The sequence below is a fragment of the Oryzias latipes genome, chromosome 15, assembly GCF_053564925.1.
Source record: "Oryzias latipes strain Hd-rR chromosome 15, Olatipes_Hd-rR_3.1".
Lineage (NCBI taxonomy): Eukaryota > Metazoa > Chordata > Actinopteri > Beloniformes > Adrianichthyidae > Oryzias > Oryzias latipes.
The window spans coordinates 17784576-17809339 of record NC_136251.1 but is presented as its reverse complement, the minus strand read 5'-3'; the positions used below and the strand labels follow the sequence as shown (position 1 = coordinate 17809339).

The following is a 24764-nucleotide window of genomic DNA, read 5'->3' as shown; positions in this document are numbered from 1 at the left end:
CTACCATTTCTTTACCTGTTTGCAAAATGTTAACATGAAAATATGAACTTTCTGCTAATTTATAGAACATATAACTTGGATCAGTTCTTTTGGGAAACCTCTGGGCTATATTTCTGGACAAAACTAATAAACTACTGTTAAATTTCTCTGAAATTAGAGTTTGATGATGGCCATATGAGTAAAAACCGTATACTTACAGTGGTGGACAAAACTGTTGGTACCCCTCAGCTAAAGAAGGAAAGTTCACAATGCTCACTGAAATGACTTGAAACGTTCAAAAGTAACAATAAATTAAAATGTATTGAAAATTAAATAATCAAAATCAGCCATTACTTTTAAATTGTTGATTAACAGAAGTATTTAAAACCGGAGAAAGGTAGTTTGCCATCTCTCGGTGGGTGGAGTGTCCTTGCCCCAGGTGGAGGAGTTTAAATACCTTGGGGTCTTGTTCACGAGTGAGGGAAGATCGGAGCGTGAGATTGACAGGCGGATCGGAGCGGCATCCGTAGTTATGCGGTCGCTCTATCGGTCCGTCGTGGTGAAGAGAGAGCTGAGCCGAAAAGCAAAGCTCTCAATTTACCGGTCGATCTACGTTCCAGTACTCACCTATGGTCATGAGCTATGGGTCATGACCGAAAGAACGAGGTCCCGAATACAAGCGGCTGAAATGAGCTTCCTCCGCAGGGTGGCTGGGCGCTCCCTTAGAGATAGGGTGAGAAGCTCGGTCACCCGCGGAGAGCTCGGAGTAGAACCGCTTCTCCTCCACATCGAAAGGAGCCAGTTGAGGTGGCTCGGGCATCTAGTCCGGATGCCTCCTGGACGCCTCCCTGGAGAGGTGTTCCGGGCATGTCCCACTGGGCGGAGGCCCCGGGGAAGACCCAGGACATGCTGGAGAGACTACGTCTCTCGGCTGGCCAGGGAACGTCTCGGGGTCCCCCCAGAGGAGCTGGAGGAAGTGGCTGGGGTGAGGGAAGTCTGGGCATCTCTGCTCAGTCTGCTGCCCCCGCGACCCGGTCCCAGATAAGCGGAGGAAGATGGATGGATGGATGGATGGATTTAAAAAAAAACAAACTAATGAAATAGGGCTGTACAAAAATGATGGTACCTCCACAAAAGGACTGAGAACTAATTTTCCAGGGGGTCATGATAAACTCAGGTATGTCCTTTAATTGACATCACAGCTGTTTTCAAACCCATAATCAGTCAGTCTGCCTATTTAAAGGGAGTCAAATAATCATGTTGCTGTTTGGTGAAAAGGTGTGTAGCACACTGAACATGGACAACAGAAAGCGAAGGACAGAATTGTCCCAGGACATTAGAAACAGAATTATAGACAAACATCATAAAGGTAAAGGCTATAAAACCATCTCTAAGCAGCTTGAAGTTCCTGTGACGACGGTGGCACATATTATTCAGAAGTTTAAGACCCACGGGACAGTAGCCAACCTCCCTGGACGTGGCCGTAAGAGGAAAATTGATGACAAATTGAGAAGACGGATAGTTGGAACTGTATCCAAAGAGCCCAGAACAACCTCCAAAGACATTTAAAGGTGAACTCCTAGATCAAGGTACATCAGTGTCAGATCGCACCATTTGTCGTTGTTTGAGCCAGAGTGGACTTCATGGGAGATGACCAAGGAGGACACCACTTTTGAAAGGAAATCATAAAAAAGCCAGACTGGAATTTGCAAAAATGCATGTTAACAAGCCACAAAGCTTCTGGGAAAATGTCCATGGACAGGTGAGACAAAACTGGAGCTTTTTGGCAAGGCACATCAGCTCTATGTTGGTAGACTGAAAAATGAAGCGTACAACGAAAAGAACACTGTCCTTACTGTGGAACATGGAGGAGGCTCAGTTCTGTTTTAGGGCTGCTTTGCTGCATCTGGCACAGGGTGTCTTGAAGTTGTGCAAGGTAAAATGAAATCTCAAGATTATCAAGGCATTCTGGATAGAAATGTGCTTAGTGTCAGAAAGCTTGGTCTCAGTCGGAGGTCATGGGTCTTCCAACAGGACAATCATCCAAAACACACAGCCAAAAACACCCAAGAATGGCTAAGAGTAAAGCGTTGGACTATTCTGAAGTGGCCTTCTATGAGCCCAGATCTGAATCTCATTGAACATCTGTGGAAGGAGCTGAAACATGCCATTTGGAGAAGACACCCGTCAAACCTGAGACAACTGGAGCAGTTTGCTCATGAGGAGTGGGCCAAATTACTGTGGACAGGTGCAGAAGGCTCATTGACAAATACAGAAACCGTTTCATTGCAGTGATTGCCTCAAAAGGTTGTGCAACAAAATATTAAGTTATAGGTACCATCATTTTTGTCCAGCCCCATTTCATTCGTTATTTTTTTTTTAAAATAATTATGTTAATCAACAACTCAAAAGTAATGGCTGATTTTGATTATTTAATTTTCAATACATTTTAATTTATTGTTACTTTTAATCGTTTCAAGTCATTTCAGTGAGCATTGTGGACATTCTTTCTTTAACTAAGGGGTACCAACAATTTTGTCCACGACTGTCTATAGCACTTTTCTACCTTGCTCAAATAATAATAATAATAATAATAATAAACTTCATTTGTGTAGCACCTTTCAAGATAAAAATCACAAAGAGTTTCACAGTAAAACATGGTAAAACACAATAAAACACGGTAAAACACATTAAAACACGGTAAAACACAATAAAACACGGCAAAACACAGAATACAGAGAAAATTAAGAAAAAGCAATTTTAAAAAGCACGGTTTTTAGCTGCTTTTTAAAAGAAAACACTGAGTGGGCAGATCTGAGGCTGAGAGGAAGGGAGTGCCAGAGGGATGGAGCCACTGCTGCAAAGGCTCTGTCACCTTTAGTTTTCAACCGGATTCTCTTAACAACCAGCAAACCCTGGTCACATGACCTCAGGGACCTGCTGGGAGTGTACAGCTGCAAAAGGTCTTTTAAGTAGACCAGAGCTTGGCTATTAAGTGCTGTGTATGTTAAAACCAGGATTTTAAAATGCCTTCTCGGTAGCGGATGGGGAGCCAGTGCCGCTGGATTAACAACGGATGACGTGTGAAAACTTAAATGATTTAGTTAAAAGCCTTGCAGCAGCATTCTGGACAACCTGGAGCCGTTCTAAAGATTTTTTCAAAGGCCCAAAGTGCTTTACAGTCACAGTCCCATTCACCCATGAACACACTTTCACACACTAATGGCAGCTCAACTGCCACCTGTAACCACCAGGAGTAATGTAGGCTTGAGTGTCTCACCAGAGGACACTTCAACTCAAGGAAGCAAGTACGGAACCAAACCTGCAACCTTCCAATCAGAGGTTGACCGCTCTATCTCTGCACCACAGCCACCTTCTTATTCTATTCACATTGCTTTTATTATTTTCAAGTTGTAACTTTTAAAAGCACTCCATCTGTGACAGTACCTCTAATACACAAAACTGCCAGCCCCTGTTTAGTCTATTTGAGATGATGTCCTTTAGCTTTCAAACTTCAATTTCAAATTTGTGGAAAAACATTTTCCACAAAGCAGCAAGCTGTGACTCCCTCCTTATTGCAAGGGCTTTTGCTCATAGTAGGATTTAAACTCTGTTTTCTGCAGCGTCTTTATTGCTCCAAAGTTAATTTTTTTACAACAAAGCAGTCTAATCACAGGCACGGAAGTAATGTCCCTCCTGAGAAACATGATGACTCATGCTTCTAATGTATTTACTCTTTAATAATATTCTGTCAACAAAGGCAAAATAAACATAAAGATGAACCAGGTTTAGAGATCCACGAACCCTTTTTTGATGTTTCACTTGACTTCTTTGTTTCTTTTTATTTAGTAACCCAATGAGGCTCTTGTGACTGGAATTGTGCCTCTAATTAATTCAAAGAATGTTAATCAGAGGCCTCTAATGCCAAAACATCATTAAATGGAGTTCACTAAGCTCCTTGAAGCCACTTAGTGGATGTAATGTCCTCGTTTAAATGCCAGTAATTAAAAATATCTTAAGACAATTATGATATTTCCCAAAAAAATCAAAAGATTTTGGGCAAAAATAGCGTTTTGTGTGCTTCAATCATTGATTTTTACCTTTAAAATTTGTTCCACATTTTAAACAGGAACAAATCCAAGCACTGACGATCCTTTTAGAACAAGACATTAAGTTTACAACAAGAGGAAAGAGCTCTTTTTAGGTTAACCAATTCTTAAACAAAAAAAAGTGATGTGAATGAATCACATTTGCTTATTTCTTTTTTTTTTTTTTTACTTGTCCTGTTCAACAGCTAGGCAGGCAGATGAGAGCTGAAGGCCTCTTGTGTTGGACATATTTTACTTTAACAACAGGGATTATTTATCTTCAGACAAACCAAAGGTATGTCTGAATAAACCCCTTTTGTAATTGAGGCCAAACTTTATTAATTTCAACCGTGTTTGAAAATCTCTTGTGTTGGACCGGACGGAAAAGGAAAGAAGGGAAGAAGAGAGAAGGATATTAGAGAGAAGGGGGGGTTAGGAGGGTGATAATACGAGGGGAAGGGGGATAAGACAATGAAGCAGCATAGAGCAGCAAGTTTACTGGTTGTTTATCATTACGGTAATGTTCAAATGTAGTACAAAAAGGGCGGGGCCTGTCCACACACACACTCAAATGTTATCAACACACCTGCTGGCTGAAAAAATGTCCACATGTCAACATGTACACAAAACATAGTGTTCACACACGCATACTTATGCCTTAAAACCAACTAGTGTGAAATATTTCATTCATTCTATCACGCAAACTATTAGTGCAAAGGTGAGCTAACACCTGTGCTCAGGTGAGTGTTTATCTTCTTCTAAAATGGATGGAGGAATGTGTAAAGAAGGAAGGAGAGTGCCCAGCCATCCCCACCCCAAGACCCCCGCCGCAGCAGCAGCGGCAGCCGGAACCCCCCCCAACGCCACACGGGAGCAGGCAGGGAACAACCGCCCCCCGGGCAACCAAATCCGCCACTCAGGCCAGGGCCAGCGGGACCGCCGCGAGGCCCCCAGAGCCAGAGAGCAGGGAGGGACGGGGGGAAAGAGAGCGCCGCCTCAGCCCAACCAGGAGAACAGCCCCCCGCCCAACGCAGGGCCCCACCGGAGAAGGGCGCCCGCAGCCCCAGACGAGCACCCCATCACCACCCAGGAGTTCCGGGCATCCCCCCCCGCCCCAACCCCAGGTACGAGCCAGGACCCCCCAAGGGAGACCCGCTCTGCGCTCCAGGCAGCCACCCACCCGGCCCACGGTTGGTCCAGGGAGGAGCAAGGCAGGGGCCCGCCGCCCCCGCCCAGGAGGGGGGCACCCCGGGGAAAAAGGGGGCCCACAAGGGGTGTTGTAAACATGACCCGACCAGGCTCGGCCATAGTTGGAAATTTGGCGGGGCCCAGCGCTCAGGGGCAAGGACCAGAACCCACCCCCCAGGGACACGAACACCCCTGGCTCAGGTGTAATGTGAACCCCCTCCCCGCACGGAGAGAGCACTGCCAGGCTCAGGAAGCCGGCACCCAAGGGACACGGCCGCCGTTGCCAAGGGCCCCGTACCCCCCACCAGGGAAGGGGTAGGGGACAGATGGTCCGAGGTCCCACCTTCCTTGCAAAATGTGTGTGCGTGTGTTTGAGAGGGAGTGCATGTGTGTGTGTTTATGTTGGGATGTATATATTGAGGGGGGAGGGGTGTGTGTACTAAGGGGGGTGCAGTTAAAATTGGCGGGTAGGGCACTAAGGGGACATCTCCTGATTACTCACAGTGATGTCCCCTCACCCTCCCCACCAAGGGGCCCTAAATGTCTAAGGTGCGGTTAAAATTGGCGGGTAGGGTGCCAGGAGGACATCTGCTGCTTGCTGGCAGTGATGTCCAAGCACCCCCCCTACCAAGGGCCCTACATGTCTAAGGTGCAAATAAAACCGAAAGAGGGGGGGCCCACTCCATACGGCAACCATAGGAGGGGGGCCACTGCCAAGTAGCCCCCCCCCAAGGCGCATCGCAGGCTAAACCCCCACCCCCTCACCCTAATATGAGGTTATATGAGGAAGGGGGTAAGTTAGGGACAGCTGGTAGACTGTCCCATGGCACATTTGCTTATTTCTAATGACGTCCCAAGAACACAAAAAAATAATATTTTTTCGTTAGCGCAGACAAAACAAATATGTGCACAACAAATAACCTTGTAGGGACAAAAAATCCTTCTGTGTGCACAACAAAAACTAAAAGTATTTATTTATTGATGTCTTTTGAGCACAAGGTTAAAAAACTAAAATGTCTTTTTAACCTTGAAAAGTAATTTGGAAAAAATAAAAACATACCTCCAACATTGGCAGCAATATATTTGTGTTCCTCTTTATGATTAGAATTATCTGTTTTTCCTTTCTGCCGATTTTATTTACGTTTAAATTGCCCAACGGGATTAGTAGTGTTTGCATTTGTTTCACAGTCATGCACTCTGCATAAAAAAAGCTGTACCTAACAATGCACGTTTTATTTCCGAACACAACATAAAATCGTATTATTTAAGAAGTGGTGTTGAAATATTTTATTTTTTTGTACAAAAAAGTACAAAAAACTTTCTTGCTTAAAATATTTCCAAGTATATCTCTGGTTCTTCTACATGGAACATACATGTTCCATAATCTTTTATTCACTCTGTATGTTTACATGAGTTGTGTGTGTCTATTTCTTCAAACCCTGTAAGTCTACATTTTTGTTCGAGGCATCTCAAGCTCCCTCTGACTCATGCACTATTTTAAGTCAAACAACTCAGCGTGACTGTACGTAACTGTAACCCACGAAGCACAATGATTCAGACCAAAATCAAAATAAACATTAAAGAGAAAATACCTTTAACTGTGGCTGTTACTGAGAAAATATACTGAAGAAGGTGTTACAAAGATGTTACAAATAAAAATTACAAAACCATGACACAGATCCTCTTACAAGTATTTATAATTAAAAAACATCCCATCTAAAAAGCTGCTGTTGTTCTGTAAAATGCAACACAAAGTGTTTTACATAACAGGAAAAAAAAGAAAAAGTTTAGGTTTTCTAGTCTATTCATTGATCCTATTACCAAAAAACTCCCCAAAATTCCCCTAAAAAAATAAAAAAAGAAGAAACAAAGTCTTCAACTTCAGTTAGACGTTAAAGGTGTCAGCAAAAATTTACCCAAAGAACATCCAAAAGGTCGACCACTATTCGATCATTTGTTGAAAATAAAAGGAAATTATTAAAATAGAGAGAGATCCTGCTGGATCTTAACCTCAAAACTGAAATAAAATGAAGAAATATCTACATCAACTTAGCTGCAATAAAAGAGGAACCTGAGTGATAGTCAAAATGTCTGAGCACTGATCAAAGCTGCTGATTGCAAAAGCTATGTCCCACAATCCAAGTTAACTACTCTCACTGGTCAGATGGTTACACCTCTAGTTGCCTGCAATAATTATTGTAAGGGAAAATATTTTTGCAATGACGTCCGTAGATTTAAACAGATATTTTTTGTATTAAAATTTGTTAGACACTATAATAAGATTTACTCAGTGGACATTGGAGCCTTTATTTCATTTTGCCTCTCCTAATACTGTAACAATTTCTCGCATGTTTTTTTCTGTTTTTCTCAGCTTAATGATGGCTCCTTTCACCTGCAAGGAGAGCTCCTTCGACCGCATGTTGTCTGTTCACAGCAAAATCTTCCAAATACAAGCACGAGTCCTCTAATCAACTCCAGGCCTTTTATGTGCTTCACTCATAATGACATAACAAGGGAATTGCCTACACCTGCCTGGAAGTCAATTGTCCAATTACTTACCAGCCCATTAAATGAAGGGATTGTGTTTAAAAAATGCTTTAGTTTTTCACATTTTTATGCAATCTTTTTGTTCAACCCATGGAATAAAAGACGAAAGTCTGCACTTCAATGGTATTTGAGTTGTTTTATTTAGAATTTACTTTGGTAACGTACAGAAACTAAATTAGAAAGACTGTGTTTCTGTCCAAATATTTATGGTCCTGACTGTAGGTCAATCCACTGATCACACTCCACTTGTGAGAAATTTCAAAGTCTGGAATATAAATTAAAATGTTTCAAAAAATATTTATCTGTTTGAAATGTAATTGTAAAAAAAAATAGGATATAAAATTTTTTATTTTATTATTTTTTTTGTTATGGGGTTGGAGAAGTATTTCCTAGAGTAAAAGGTTTCTGGCTTGTTTGGGCAACAAGACCCTAGTGATTTTTGTTTTTTTCCAACAATCTTTAATGTGAAGCCATGCAGTCAATAATCTAAGCTCTCCTCTGCAAGACTCTGCTTGTTTCCCAGGTGATAATGAACAAAAAGTATAAAATAAACATGTGCTATAAATGTGTCCAACCACATTACAACAAGGTAAAAAATAGAAGAAACTGTTTCCAACTGCTGAAGAAGATTCCTGTCTTCTGTTTGGTCTTTAAGGTTAACAATAGAGCAAATCACAGTTGCTTATAGTATCTTAATCTAAGTTTTATTCAAACATGGAGGCAAACACACAGGCAAGACCCATTCATATCTTTTGAACTAATATAAAAGCGTTCCTGGTCGTCTTTTGATTATGTTTATGCCGTTTTTAGCCAAAATTAGAAAGCTTGTGTTGTTTTTGTAACTGTATTTTTTCATCTGCTCCTGATTCACTGTAATTTGAACTGGCAAATACTCAGAAATGCAATTTTGAGCTCAACTTTCTTCATACATGTCCTACATCAGAAAAATGGCGCAAGAACACGTTGAAAACATCAAAAACATGACTTCCGGGTCTTTAAGAAGTTGATGCAGTTCAGTAGATTTAATTTTATTTTTAAAAATAAAGTAAAAAATGCTGATAAAAATTAATCATGGAAAAAGTTAAAATTCCAGATAGTTTCATCTCATTAATTTATTTTAAAGACAGAATTCAAACCCATCAGGTTCAGGTAGTTTTCCATCACTCGGTGTGGCTCTGCATCTTCTGTCTCAGACCCTGATTCTTTCTACTTGACACATGTCAAAGCAGCAGCAAATTGGTGAAGACTTTTCCTAAAAATCAATGGGAACTGGAGTCTGGCAGCCACAGCCATGTGGACGTGTCGCCGTCGGGAGTGTGTGTTACCACTATTGATCTTAACCCCTAGTGGACTTAGAGATCACAAGTGATGCTGCAGCTTTCTCTTTCACTCAAACCTAAAGGAGCTGGGTTAGTATTTCAGGGAAGTTTAAATCCTCTATTTGAACATTGTGTTTTGTAGTGTAACTTTAGTTGTAAGATAGAAAAAATGCACATTTGCACAATGATATAATAAAAGATGGTTTTGTAATACGGGAAAGGACTGAATTGGATATAGAAGGAGTTAAAAACACTCAACTGTACACAAAGAGCAGCTGGGAGGATTGTAGATCAGTGACAGATTCTAATTCAATTCCTGGATCCATCAATTTGCAGAAAAATATCCTAAACCAGCTCAGTTTCCCTGGAGGGACAGTCTGTAGCACAAAAAGACTGGAATAATTCTTTTTAAGTCTTCCAACAAAATTATTCTGTTGCCATGGTGGAAAACAATTTAGTAGGAAAAATGCTGGAGGAACCTTGACTGAGCTGCACTTGCGTCGTGTTCGCTGCCAGTTATAGTATTGATGAGCAACTGAGATGATAAATTCAGATAAGATGCACTGCTGTGTCTTCACATCTGCACATCTTATGAAGACATTTGTATCAGCATAGCAGCTTCAAACATTTCCAGCTTCTTTGACATATGGCATAAAGAGAAGTGTTGAAGTCCAAAAAAAAAACTTTACTTTTACCGTCAATGAAGATTCCCATTCATACTATTACTGTTTTACACATTTTTTACAATCACTACTTTAAAATTCTTCTATTCTATCACTTTTCCAACTCTGTCTAGTAAAAAATGTGTTTAATAGTCAAGTACTATACTTATGTTTAACCACAGCCAATAAAAAATATTTTTTTCCTAATGATGGTATATTAAAAAAACAACAACAATTGACCTCCTTATTGAGCCGCAGAAGTCAAAATATCCTCAGAAAAGCTCAGCTCACCTAAAATAGCCACCACCTCATCATCCTGGATGACCTCCAGCGATCCAGACACCACAAAACAGAGGCTGTCCACGCTCTCACCGGCATGGTAGATCAAATCTCCAGGAGCACAGTGGATCGTCTGAAACTCCATGGCCAGCGCTCTCAGACACCCATCACTGGCTAGCCTGAAAGCGGGATGCTCCTTAAAAACCTTGCGGTTGAGATGAACACAAATATCTGCTCTCATGTCCTTTGGACAAATCTGCAGCACCTACGGAAAAAAAATGGGGGAAGGGAGAAGAGGTGGCAGTTATGAGGGAAGTCTGGTGGAAAGTCTTCAGATAACACCCATAATGTTGAGTTGCGAGTATTTAGTTTCTGTGTTTATCACTGACACTGGCTGGTAAAAGCTGACGTCACACAAAGAACGTGGACGGGCTTGTGACGCAAGATGGGACTCATTCTGTGTCATGGTCCAAATCAGATGGTAGGTGGATGGTAGGTTCAGTAAAAATAATGCTTCTCCCTGTTGTAGTGGCTTCTTACTAAGAAAGTGCATCATCTGTAAATCTGAATTCCCAAAACACTCCCAGATAAAAACTGGGCATTTGTTCCTTAGTTTTTTAAATTGTTTTATTTTCTCATCCCTTTTCTAAGGCAACTGCTCAGAGGTTGTTAGACATTTCTGTGCAATTTTGTGTTGCCATTAGGAGGAAAATCTCCTGCTGGCAACACTGATTCTTCAGAAATCCCAATCTTCAGACTTTCTGGAAAGGTCTATATAAATAAAAACAGAAGATGGAACCTGGAGAAGAAGTTTTCTTTTTCATTCAAGATCAATGTGGGTTCCCTTCTGCCTGTGGAACACTAGCCCAGCTTATTACCCTCACCTAGATCCTCAGGTTTATGGCAGGGGTGTCGGCCAACATCCTGATTGCTTTTCTAAAAACCAGCCCCAACTGCTGCTGATTACCTAGTTTAGGAGTCGGAAACCTGTACCTCTCAAAGAGCCATTTGGATCAGTTTCCCACTGAGATTAAAGGGAGCTGCAAAACTAGGTGTGTGAGAAAAAAATGTTTTTGTCAATATATCGCAATAGTTCATTTGGCAAAACTTGTATTGTTTCAAAATGCTGTCAGGATATTTATTTTAATTATTATTATTATTATTTTTGTTTTTGTTTATGAGCGTGATGTTTCCTTTGATCTTTTGTCCATTTTCCACAAAACTTGAATTGACTTTTCCATCTGTCAAAACACCCAGAGTTAAGATGACTGAGATGATGGAAAAAAATTCACTTTGATGCAGAAACTTTTTCTTTTTTTCTTTTTTTTTCTTTAAATCCAGTAAACCCAATAAATTATATTAATTTTATGGATGACAACTATTTTTTATTAGGAAGCAGCTGTTAGTTTGTCTGGAATCATAAGCAGGGGGTCTAAACCCCGCCCCCGCCTCTCTACCTGTTCGTTGTTTTCCCCCGCGTGCAACCCCCCCCTCCAGCGTGTTCTACACAGACAGGGCAACAAACGGTCATCATAGCACCAAGGTGACAGGATAGTAGGGGCGACGTGACGCAAATTTAATTGATTTTACGCGGAAATGGGTGGTTTTAGTCTAAGGGGAAAAAAGGCGTTCATGTGTCCTCTACAACATCGCCACTGACTGTCATTCCAGAAAAACTTTCCATCCCACAACCGACTCTGGTCGGTGTTCACATCTGCGCGTTCACGCTGCTCTCTTCCTCCTGCCTGCTTGCTCTACCTGACGGTGTTAAAGGCACAACGACAATCTTAGAACATGATAGTTATTTTACAAAAACACGGGGGCCGCAGCACAGCGATGAAAGAGCCGCCGGCTGCCGACCCCTGACCTAGGTCATGTGTGTTTTGCCTATAAGAAGCTTCAGTGGCAGGTTAGTTGGAAAACATGTAACACTGGCCCTTGAGGCCTGGAGTTTGACACCCATGGTTTGTGGGAATTTGCACATCTAGTCAGCATGTGTTTTTTTAAGAATAGGTGCTCTGGGAGAGTAAAACATACGATGTGCTGTTGGGGATTTTCGGTTCTTACACAAACAGGGCAGCTGCCTTGTTCACATGTCCAGCCATAAGACAGACTTCTTTCAGATAAAAGCTGGACTCTGCCAGGACTGCCAGGGTTGCCAAACCTGTTCAAACCTTTTGTGCACCTAATTGGCAAAGAGGTTCTGCTTTCTAAGCTCTAAGATCCCATCTCTGCAAAGGGTGTCCTTCTTTAAGATTTCTCAAACCACGAATTCCAAAGGGAGTGTGAATCAGATGGGATGATTAAAGTCTGAGGCTACAGCTCTCAGTCAAAACAGGTGGAAGTACCCTATCCAAAAGTTAAGGAGGGCAAGTATGAGGGCACTACTGTACATTTACAAGTGAGGAAAAATCGGAGTGACACATTGACCAGTGGAATAATGAGGAGTGTGCTTTATTCTGAAGCAGCCTGACAAAGTCCTCTGTGGACTAAAACAAGGACCTAAATTAACAAATCGATCTATGATCCTTCCATTATTAATGGCGAAGAATTGTTGGTTAAAAATTAACAGATAGAATCATGTAAAAGGAACAGACATGAGATTCTTTTGCAAGAAAGGTTGGGTTCTATTTTAGAGAGAGGTTCGAATATCCCAGAAAAAGTCAGACCAAAGGTCTTCCATGGTAAGACGAGGCAGTTAAAATGGTTTAGGCATCTAAAAAAAAATGTTGGAATGCCAGAGCATCTTCTGAGACATAGATGTTTGCAGCAGGCAATGCATGAAGTTTATAGTGGTGTGCCATTTGGTGGTATTGGGATCGTAACCACTAACTCAGAGATAAGCTGTCAATAAGCAGCAGCGTGTTCTTCAAGGACACCTCATCAACAGGATGCCAGCCTGCTGCAGGCTACCTCTGAAACAAATCTACCTGAAGATGAATGCAAAGCAGTGAGGGGAGTTGGTACCATTTTTAGACCCTTCAGTGTGGCCTGAAGCCAGAACAATAAAAAACACATTGATGCAGTGCAGACTCAGTGTGTGTGCATTATAAATTTTAATTAGAGAGTTCAGCTCTGATTACAAGTGAGCACATTTTGCTTGTCCTAGAGATATTAGTCCAAGAGTCAGAAGCACTGGTGCTTCTGATCAAAACCGAATTAATAAAATCATTATATTTCAGATAAGTGGATTTTAATCAGGTGCAGCAATGCTCTTTGGCTAAAAATCATGGTAGTAGTTTTAGTGCCCCCCAAAAAAAGAACTTTTAAATGCTTAATTCACATCGTTTATAGATCATGTGAGTATAGCAGCAGGCACTCTGTGCAGCATTTCTTTTGAATATTTTCTTAAATACTTCTGATCTAAACCACCTTTTATTTGTGTTTTTTAAAGTGAAACAGATTTTCAAGTTAAATAAAACTAAGCAAATGTTGTACAAATGATTCATATGGTAAGCAGCTTGTGTTCTGTGAAAACAGCTTGTGTTGTGTGAATCTTACATTTGATCAAGATACATTAGTTTAAAAAGAAATCTGAACAAAAAAAAAGCCAACAATCTGAGAAAAAAATCCTGAACTCCAACTATTTACATTTGCTATGGATGTTTTGATTTATTGCTTTAGGTAAAAAGTCAATAACAAGAACACATTTCATCTTTTCTTTTAACCTTGAATGATTGAAATAAAAAAGGAAATGGTCATCAACCTTTATGTTTCATACCTTTTCAGTGTCTATACCCCGTGACATGGACCAGGTGGAGGCGATATAGTCCATTACTCTTTCACTCAAGCCTTTAGGAACCTGATAGAGTTTCAGGAAGTCCCGTACACTGTTGATCATCTCGTGGTAGCGGTTCGTGTTGGCGTACATCTGCTGGAAGATGGTCGTCACATTACCAAAGATGGTGGCATACAGAAGGGCTAGAGAAAAAAAAGACCAGTGATATGGACATTGAAAGTAACTTCAAAGTATCCTTTTACTGTCATTGAAGATAGGAGGTGGAAAAGGTAGAAATACTTGATCTCTGGGTAAAAAATGCCAAAGCTTTAAATAAATAGCCATATTTGATGACGAGAATAAATATTTATCATTAATTTAAAAATAGAATTTTGGGACCTTCAGCCTATTTAGGCCACGTTCACACTGAAGGCTGAGACGACCCAATTGAGATTTTTTTTTGCCCCTATGCGACCTGTATCTGATCTTTTTACACTGAACGACACAGACCCGATCTTTTCAAATGCGACCCAGGCCACTTGGGTATGTGGTCCTGAATCCGATACGTATCCAATCTTTTGAAATGCGACCTCCGTCTGACCGGCCAGGCAACATGTATACAAACGTCAAAATTCTGCATTGAAGTAGCCGGGAACTAGAACATAAACATCAACCATAGCGGACGATGCTGCCGAGACCAGTCAGTGGAAGGGAAGCGAGGTCACTGATTTGATTAATATTTGGGGTGACAGCTCTATTCAAGCCAAACTTGAGGGCTCTTATCGCAACTGGGCGTTTTTTGAAAACATTTCCAGCAAAATGGCAGAGCGTGGTTTGAACCTTTCCAGGGACGACTTTTTTTTTCCCTTTCCGACCGTGTTTAAAAGCGGGGGGGACCGAAGGCAGATCCTCCTTCGGGGTTCACTTCCCCGTTCGGACCCTCAGATTCTCCAGAGGGGGTTAATAAAGAGTCAATAGCAGTTCTGCTGGGGGAAGCCTTCTTTTATTATCGTTCTCCTTCCTCCGTAACACACAAAATGAATGCGCGCCCCCACAGCCCCACTCACTGCGTGCAGCAGCGCAGTAGGGAATACTGCACTGCTGCACGCGCTCTCTCCTCTCTCTTACACACACGCGTGGCCCCAGCACATTCACATCCTCATTCCACAGTAGTGGGTACAGATGATCCTGCCTCCAATGCCTTCTTAAAATGAAAAGATTGTAATTATGCTGGCTCCTTTGTGAAAATAAATGTAATAATGCATAAAAAAAAAACGCTTTGACAACACTGTTGTTGACATCCATTAACGTTAGCTACTTCCGCAAACAACGAGTGACTGTTCACCGTTGAGTACTCTTCTGCGCATGTGGGTCACTTCTGGGTCATTTCACAGTCACAAAGGAGATCACAAAAGTTCGCATTTAATTGGAAATGTGAACGCCCTTGGAAGCTCAAATCGGAATTGAGCTTCAAGCCCTGCGGTGTGAACGTGGCCTTAGACGACTGACAGTCCCGACATTGAGAGTAATAGATAAGTATTTTCTAAATTTGTCATTTGATACATGATCTTATAATGAGAAACAAAAGATGAATCATATTATGGTCATTTTGTCGTAAACATGTAAAAAGGAGAAACTGTCAAAACAGGGCAAGAACAATTTGTTTATTTCCAGGACATTTACATAAAATGCCATTTTGGTTGGAAATATGATCTACAATGGAGATTAACCAGAGGAAAGATTGAATTTAGAACTGACCACCAATAAGATAATTTAAACTTGTCAGTGGCTGCTCTGTTGGTAGGTCCAGGTTTTCCAGTGTGCTTTGCATGCTTACAACTGAACAGACATTTCCTATTCTCTCCTGCTGATTGAAGACAATGATGTACAGTAGCTAGGAAAGGTTTAATGGTCAATTCAGAGCAGCCGCCTATGCTTATCGCAGTCAGATCATTTTTAAATTTTTGGGCATTTTGCTGCCTCTTTACCAACATGTCCCCCAGCTGGGTTATAGAAAAACATCCTCACACAGCTTCCTTAACATTTCTGTTTTTTTCTGCAGGTGTAATAATGATGAGTCGATGCACACTGCCTGCAGGTTGTTACATCAGATCAGAAGATCTGCAAGTTATTCAGTCGCCATTGGACTTGCTACTTTTAATGAGGAATGGCCTTTCCCTGGCCACTCTAGATCCTGACTGAGCAGCACTGACGCCTGTTCTCTCATCTCTGCAAGAAAAATCTGATTTCAAAGGCAGCATTGATTTAATGGTTAACCTGATGAACCAATGGGACAAAAATTTTTCCACTCAACATAGAAAAAGGCTCTGCAGACACTTTTGGGGTTTTCATAGTTTCACACTACATAAGGAGATTTTTTTTTACAGATAGGCAGTGCCCTTTGATTTAATATTGAGTTTTTAGTAAAATATTTGAAAGGTTGATATTTAATCAAGTGCTACACTATTTTATCTCAAATGATCTGTTTACTAGTGCACAGCATGCCTACAGACCAGGTCATTCAACCAATACGGCATTAGTACATATGGTAGACCAGTGGTTAACACATTTGGACAATAAAAAATATGTGGGTGCTGTACTTTTAGATTTCACAGCTGCTTTTGATGTAATCAACCATGATATTCTGTTGGCAAAGCACAAATTTTATGGATTTTCACAGTTGTCTCTTTCACTGATAAGAAATTATCTTAATGGCAGAACACAGAAGGTCCTCTTCAATGGTAGCTTGTCAAAAAGTTTTTAATCATGTGGTATTCCACAAGGTAGTTGTTTGGGTCCACTTTTATTTTTCAGTATTTGTGAATGATCTGTCCCAGGAGGTGAAAAATGCAGAAGTGGTCTGCTACTGTCCCAGAGCTCAATACAGCCCTACAGAATCAACTTAATTCAGTTACCAACTGAGTTAAGTTGAATAAATTGGTTCTTAATACATATAAACAAAATGCAATGTTTTCGGTACAAAATATTTGTTGAATGCACCATGTTACCTGAATTTGAGTATTGACAATAGTTTGGTTGAACAACTGACTAAAACCAAGCTTCTGGGCATCAAATTGGATGATCAGCTCTCTTGGACAGATCAGATTAATCATATAGTACCCAAGATGGGCAGAGGAATTGCCTTAGCTTGGAGGTGTGCGCAACATTGTCCACCTTCAGTCATGAGGACAGTTGTACAGTCTCTGGTCTTGTAACATCTGGAGTATTGCCCAGTCATTTGGTCTAGTGATGCACAAGGGCATCTAAAAAAATTACAACTTGCTCTAAATCGAGCTGCCAGGGTGGCTCTTGGTTGCTCTTATTGGATCACTGTGAATGAGATGCACATCACTTTAGGTTGGTTAAGGGTAAAAGACAAAGTCCAACTCAGTCTTCAATGCTTAATGCACATCATTTTTAAAAAATGCCCACAATATTTGGTAAATAAAGCTGTATACAGTGGGTATTGTCAACATCAAATTCGTCAGGTCAGCTCTGGTGATTTGATTGTTCCTTTTTCAAGATCTAACTGTATGAGAGCAGTGCTATTTAGATCTTCTGTAGCATGGAATCAAATGTCTGGAAGGACAAGGCTTATTAGTAACAAATATCATTTCAAAAATATTGAAAAACTAAGATTCATGGACTATTTACAATAACTCACGATTTGCATGATTTGCTGTTATGAAATGTATGTGTTGTTGATTTGCTGGTATGTGTTTTTGATATGCTGGTACAAAAATTAATTTCCTTTAACTTATTTTAACATGTGAAGCTTTTAAGATAAATATGATGAATTAGTCAGTGAATTTGGTGAAATTATTTTCGGCTTTTGTGAAATTGGTAAAATGTATGTATTTCTTGGGTAAAGACCACAGGAAGACTAGCGACCACTTTGAAGAAGCTAATGGGGTTCCAAAATAAATAAATAAATAAATATTGTTTATAATGGTTAATGCTTTATTTAGCCACATGGGAAATTAAGCAGTAGGAGTATTCACAGTTATTGCATACAATCAGGAAAACTCGAGCCAAAAGGGAAGATCTTTTAAACACATTTTTTTCTTTATTTCTTTCTTTTGGTAGAAAATCATAAGAAAATCGGCAGAAAGACTCAAGCTGAGGTGGCTGAACTGGTGCAACAGCTGGCGCATGTCAGTGGATCAAAGCCATCACATGCGTGCTCTGTGCGAGCAGGACTCTCCTGGCAATGGAGCCCTAATTAGCCCTGCTTGAAGGGACGGAGAGCAAACACGGCAGCCAAACATTTCAATTACCCAGAGATGATGGCGCTAACCCTTGTGTGCATTTGTCTGCATTTGTTTATTTTACAGACCACAATTAAAGTTCTGAAAAGCTGCTTGAGGAATAATACTAATTAAAAAACTCCTCATGAGAAAAAAGAGCAGTCCAACTTTTATTCTTTTATCACACTTGCTCAGCTCTAAACTGCATAATCCAACATAGCAGTACTTTGATTTTCTTTATTGTTTTTACTCTGGTAAGCGGTGCTTTAAAATTTATTTTAAAAAGCAGGAATCTTTTGAAAATGCCAGAACTTATTAAATCTAAGGGAGAAGTTAAACATTTTTAGGGTCTACCAACACCGCCAATCCCAGCACAGATGGCCATGGCTTTGCTGATCAGCAGGAAATATTTCGTATTCAATCTCTTTGTTTAAAGGGCGACACCATTATCTTCACTCACTGTGGCCTACATGTTTGCTGCGCAGAGCTCACCATAAAACACCTGGCTCACTTGAAGGTAGGTAGCTTAAACATACTTGTCAGAAACTGTAGCCCTAGGCCAACCGTTGCTATAGAAACAGAACATATGTATAGTGCCCCCCTCCGACCCATACACACTCGCGCACTTTTTCCCATGCCACTCTGCAATCCTTCGTCACGCTGTGATCCTCTGCTGCCAGCACCGATCCAGCGCTGCTGGTAAAAATAGCTCTGTATCAGGGCATCCATATTTCATACAGAAAAGACATGGACTACACAAAGCCGCATCTACAACCAGAGCTCCCCGGGCTGTCTGCTTTTCAGATATTTAAGACCATTTGTATCTCATAATAAGAATTTTATAGAGTCTGCGAATGAGTTTTACCAGTGTCTCCCTTGAGTGTGTTCATAAACCTGAACAGCCAAATCAGCAAGAAAGCGGAGGGAGGGCACGGTCTCTTCTTTTCAGGGCTGATTTTATGGATAAAAAAAATATATGAAGCAGGTGAGCAAGGTTTGCGGAGGGATTGGAGGGAGTGCCGGGCTAAATTGATCCGGCAATGTTGCTCTCTGTGTGCAGTCACACATAATGGCACAGTGCTGTACACCGTTTTATGAGCCACATAAGCCGAAGGCAGATTATTAATACTGAGATGAGAAAACAAGAGCGTGCTGTGAAAATTTGCCTTCTTTTTAGAAAATTAGTTTTTTTATTATTACATTGTGAGGGAAACATAATTCTTTTTATATTAAAGTAATTACGGGGCAAAGCAACTAAAGTCTATTTTTAGAAATACAATTTTAGCAGTTCTCCAAATTCTGCCATCTTTTATTTGCTGTTTCAACCGTGCTTTACTTTTGAGGCTTTTCAAAAACACGCCCCAGAAGATCTAAATTATTCAGTGCAAAACAGCTCAGCGGGCTGGGGCAAGGAGTGAAACGTGGGTAAAAAATGACAGTGCACTCCACATTTCTTTATTAAATCAGACTTTGTGAGGCTGGCAGCAATCTAACGACACTGAAAAAGGAAAATGACATTTGAAACTCATTAGGTTTGTCTCAGTGGTAATATTGAGTTTTCAACACATTGATTCTAATAAAATGTATTTTGTGTTTAACTTTTGCAGGAAGTTGTTATCTAACTCAGCAAGTTACAGCAGTGACGCACTGAGGTCTGTTTTTTGCCCCCACACATTTATGATTTCTTTTAGTGATTTCCATTTTTCACAGACTGCTGAGTCTATCAGAGCATTTTAAGACCATATTTAGACTGCTGACATCAGACTATAAAGTGATTTAAAAAACTGTTTGTAATATCCAAGAAAAGTATGTTATTTAAAAAAAAACATGGATATTAATCAATCTGCAACAAAAACTCTGGTTTAAAAGAACTTCTTTCCTTTTAGGCTTGAACTTCTCTGTACACATCAACAACCCTGGAGGTAGATTTTTAGGGACCTTATCACTTCTATATCTCAGTTTAGGAATATTTAAGGGCATGGCCCTTTGACTCACAGGTAAGTGTCAAAAATTGTCAGCTCTAGAATTCTCTTGCTGGGCGTGTTCTACCAACTGTCACGCTTGTAATTGATATGTAAAACACAATACATTATCGCAAATCATGAGTTTCAAGTGTAAGGCTGTCTTCTTGTATATAAGCTCTGTATTTAAATATAGCTTAAATCTTTTTTAGAAGATATTGGGGCTCTTTTTCAAGCTTCTTATACTCTCACAGTTTAACAATTCTGCACACACAAACCCAATATTTGTGTGACCCAGCTCTGTGTCAGTGCAGCATTACAGGGCTGCTGTGGTAATCAGCTGATCTTGTAATAGAAGCAAAAATGACATGTTTGGAATAAAATTATACTAAATGGAGCTGTATCATGACCCGAAAGAAAAAAAACTTGAGAACTGAGCAAACTCCTCTCCGTATTAAAAGTTGGTGCTATAGCATTGCTTTACAAGTCTCTATCAACAAATCTGGTATACATAAAAACTAAACTGTACTTCTAATGCAAATCTTATGTTTATCTGTGCTCATGTAAGTATTTGTGTCCCCAACTGTGGAATCAGAGTGTGCTAATCAAGCTAATATATTCTGTACTGATATTTCTATATCTGTCATTATGATTCCAAACTTATTCTTTTTTTTTCATCCATTCATTCAGTGTTGCCAATTGTATTAAATTTAACACCAAAGAATATATATACATAAAAAAGGTATTCAAATGTGTACCCGACCTTTCAAAAGTATTAACTTTTTTTTGCTTAAAGTAGTAGAAGTATCTATAAAGTGTGAGTAAAGAAGAGAGCGGAACCAGACATACTGCTAAAAACAAACAGCAGCACTACTTGTGGCAGCCACTCACCCTGAGCCTCACATTCAAAAGTCGAGTCAGGAGTATTGGATCTTTTATTTCTAATTTTTTTCATTTTTTAAACTCAGATGGTCCTGTTTTTAATTCTATTACTCACACATTTTAATAGCTTGAAGCTTTTAAAGTCATAGCAGGGCTTGTCTGGTATGTTTTTGCAGCATTAGAAGGAAGATAAAGGGCTTCCACTCACATCCAATCATCATCATGGCCACGGCGAAGATTTTCTCTCCATCCGTCGTTGGGGCAATGTTGCCAAAGCCAATACTGGTCAGACTGGTCATGGTGAAGTACAAGGAGGTGATGTAGACCGAGTCTTTGTTTGGTCCGCCCTCCCACTTTCCTGAACCGGTGGTGTTGAAGCGATACGGCCTCCCCACGGTCTCAGCAAGGATATAAAGCCAGCTGTCCGTGCGGACAAGATTGGTTTCTTCATCAATGACCTCATAATCCCCAATGCTGTACCTAAAGAGTTAATAATTGTTAGTAAAGAGTGAAACATTCCAAATTGTTGTTCAACAATAGAATTTAAGGAGGTTTGAAAGCAGATATGGGAGATGTATTCTCATTCCAAGAAAAAGTGTTTTTTAAACATTTGGTGTCCAACTGCAGCCCACAAATACTAACTCTAGTTCAACGACAAAATCCAGTCCAGTGGTTTCATGAACTGCTTGATTTGTTTTCCTGCTGGAAGTGACCAAAACTGTCTGTTAACTTTATTACCGAATCAGTTTTAATAAACGTGAATAAAACGGAGTGGTGTCTAGGTGATTTAAAAGAGTAAAAAATTAAAACGTGCAGATAGGTGTCATTTTCCCATAATGCCCATTGAAAGAAGTTTGAAGATTCTGTATAGCTTTTGACAAGGACAAATATTTAGTGTTCAATTCATTTAAAAAAAAAGGTTGAAAAATTACAATAAAATCTCACTGGGTTGAAGCTTTGTGCCACCCAAGAAACTGGCAATAGGTTCAAATACCAGGTTGAACTGACAAATAATGAACAAAATTATAAACAAATAGAAAAAATAAATTGTAGGTAGATAGTTTGGAAGTGATTGCTTTGTTGTTGTAATGAAAGTTAGATTTAAAACAGTTTTGGAAAAAACAAATGAAATGTATTTTAGAAAAAACACAAAACATATAAAATATAGATTTGTAGAAATGTCATCAATGTATGTATTTCTTTGTAGGTATCCTGCATTTTCGCTAAATATGGTATGTGTGTCATCTTTAAATAAAACACACAAAATAAAATTAGTTTTATTAAAAAAAAAAATCCCCAAAGTGGTCATTCCAGTGAGAGAGAGACACAATATTTAATTAAAAATGGAACTAGAGGCATAAAATGGAAAACATTTCTTTGAACAGCATAATGTAACGGACACCAACAGCGGTTTTGCAAGGGCTTCGACTCTCAGAGGATTGTTAGAGTTATGAGATAAAAGGCAGATTCATCTAAATCTGGTGCTAATCCATGGCAACTGCTGAGGATTCTGGGAGACTATAAATTCAATGTGACATCAGTTGACAGAAGTGAGATGCCTCGTTCTTCTCAGAAACTTTTCAGAAAAACCCAAAGAGCTCTTTTTGCCATTTTAGAAGAAATAATTTGCTGATGTACTTTCTAAATGTATTTTCTATTGTCTCGCTATTTTCTCCAACACAGCATAGCTGTTACTTTCCTGTCCTCCAAACAGACCAAAATGCTTCAATGTCCTGTATGATCCTGTAGAGGTTATAGTGCACAATAACATCATGCTGCTTATGCTTCACTGGTTCTCCAACCTCTTTGTGTAAAAACAACAGCAGCACACAGGGAGGAGGTGCTGCCGTTGCTGCTGTTTTCTAAGTTGACGATGGGTTAACTTTTCCGAAGTCGAAGATGCAGCTCTGTGTGTCGCCATGGCAACCAGAAAAACCACACAGGAGCTATTTTTACTGGTACTATATTTTACTGGTATTGTTCTGGGGTTTTGGAGCTTTTGTACCTCTTCATTCACTTGTCTTTGATTCTGCTGCCGTGGTCAAAAGTGGTTATTTTATGCTGATCAAACAATAATGAAAAATAAATCTAAATTCACAAAATTAAGCCTGCGAATAAACGAAAAGGATAAACAACTTTTTTTATATGAGCTGGATCTGATTTTGTTGCATCAAGTACTTGTGGATCTCGTTGTGCTCTGTGCTTTTATTACACTTTTCCCCCTGTAAAGCAGGCAATCTGATCACACTTTAGAAGTATCTTCCATAAATTTACATACTGATGACGAAAAATGTGTAAAACCAAAAGAAATTCAGTCTTCACGGTATGAAAATCACACACAACTTTTGGACATAAAAAAGCACTGGCTCCTAATTAGCATACATCAGCTTTGTTATTTGCCTCATTTATATTAACTGTCTGTGCTATTAATGCACCGCTGCGATGGCAGAACAAAGCATCAGGATCTGTTATGTAATTTGGCTTTCGAGCAAACAGTCACGCCCACCTAAAATGTCACATTTATCAGTCTTTATTCCCTTTTTATCCGTTACTTGAATGAAAATGAGAAAGTCCTGTCATCATGGGAGCATGCAAAGACTGGAATCATACCAGATGCAGGCCAGCCAGTGTGCAGCCAAGCCAAAAACACACACCAGCAGCACCAGAACAGCTGCTCCATACTCAATGTAGTGGTCCAGTTTACGAGCGACCCGACCCAGACGAAGCAGCCGGACCACTTTAAGGGAGCTAAACAAACTGCTGATCCCCTGAAAAAAGAAAAGAGGCGACAAACACACTTTTTTATGTTTTTTCTTATTGGAACAGGTTTTTGTATCAATAGATCCTACAATGACTTTACCAAATATTCCACATATATAATCAGCATATAATATTTATAGTTTTAGTCATCTTGTTAACTTTTTTTTAACTATCAGTTAAGTAAAACTAAACTATTTTAGGTTACCAAGTGGCACAGACTTCATTTGTGTTTTGATATTTTATCATTCTAAGTTTTGTTGTTTGCAGTTTATCTTCCTGTTTCTGAAAGAGAATTAACAAAGTTGCAGTTATTGCATTGCACATTATTTCTAGAGATTTTTCGGACATTAAAATACCTGCCAATTATCTTCCTATGAGGCAATAACTGCAACCATTTCAGGAAAAAAATATTTTTAACACAGATTAATCTGAATTTATAAATCATCCTTAAACACAGAAAATAAGTACTTTGTCGTAATAAACAGATGCATAACCGCTAATAAACTTCAACTCAGTCTTACTGTAGCCTGAAACAGCAATGCTGAAATTCTGACAGACAACAGCAGTCCCCAGGTTCTGCTTTTCATTTTGCTGCTAAAGTGTCATTGTGTGCGTGCGTGTGTGTGTGTGTGTGCATCTACACTATCAGGGGAATTGATTTTGCTGATGTGCTGTGGTCTGCAATGCAAGTACGACTGCAGCGCTTGCCGTCACTCGATCTGATCTCACTGCTTGGCAGACACCTCAGTTCCAGCTTGTCTGAAATCCCTTCACAGCCCAAAGATCTAAATCCACTTAATTGTCACTGTTACTGTACTTTCGAGTTCTGCAAGACACGTGGGATATCCTCTCTGATTTTGACCTAGAGTTAAAATAAACAACTCAGTCTTAAGACATTCTGTGATGCTAAATATAACATTATATACATTTCTTTAAAAATTATGTTGTAAAAGGTACTGCTAAATAAATGTAATTATCTTAATGGATTGGCAAAAACATGAACTAATTTAGGCTAAAGATGCGTGTTTCAGAGAAATTCTACAGATTGCATCATTAAATAAACCAAATAATGGTGGAAAACTGCTGTGTTTTGTTCTCATTTCAATTTAAAACGGAGGATTCTCCATTAGACCC

The 24764-nt window shown here is 39.8% G+C and overlaps 1 protein-coding gene across 7 annotated transcripts in view; it reads right to left on the bottom strand.

Moving 5' to 3' along the window:
- The window catches only part of kcnh1a (potassium voltage-gated channel, subfamily H (eag-related), member 1a), a 54333-nt gene that overhangs the window by 6191 nt on the left and 23378 nt on the right, over window positions 1–24764 (bottom strand). For all 7 annotated transcript variants that reach the window (XM_020709425.3, XM_078932508.1, XM_078932510.1 and 4 more), the window contains 4 exons: window positions 23481–23638; window positions 21079–21350; window positions 13784–13983; window positions 10075–10327 (listed from right to left, as the gene is read on the bottom strand). In XM_020709425.3, the coding sequence (XP_020565084.1) occupies window positions 10075–10327; window positions 13784–13983; window positions 21079–21350; window positions 23481–23638 (883 nt within the window). The remainder of the gene's footprint in view (window positions 1–10074; window positions 10328–13783; window positions 13984–21078; window positions 21351–23480; window positions 23639–24764) is intronic.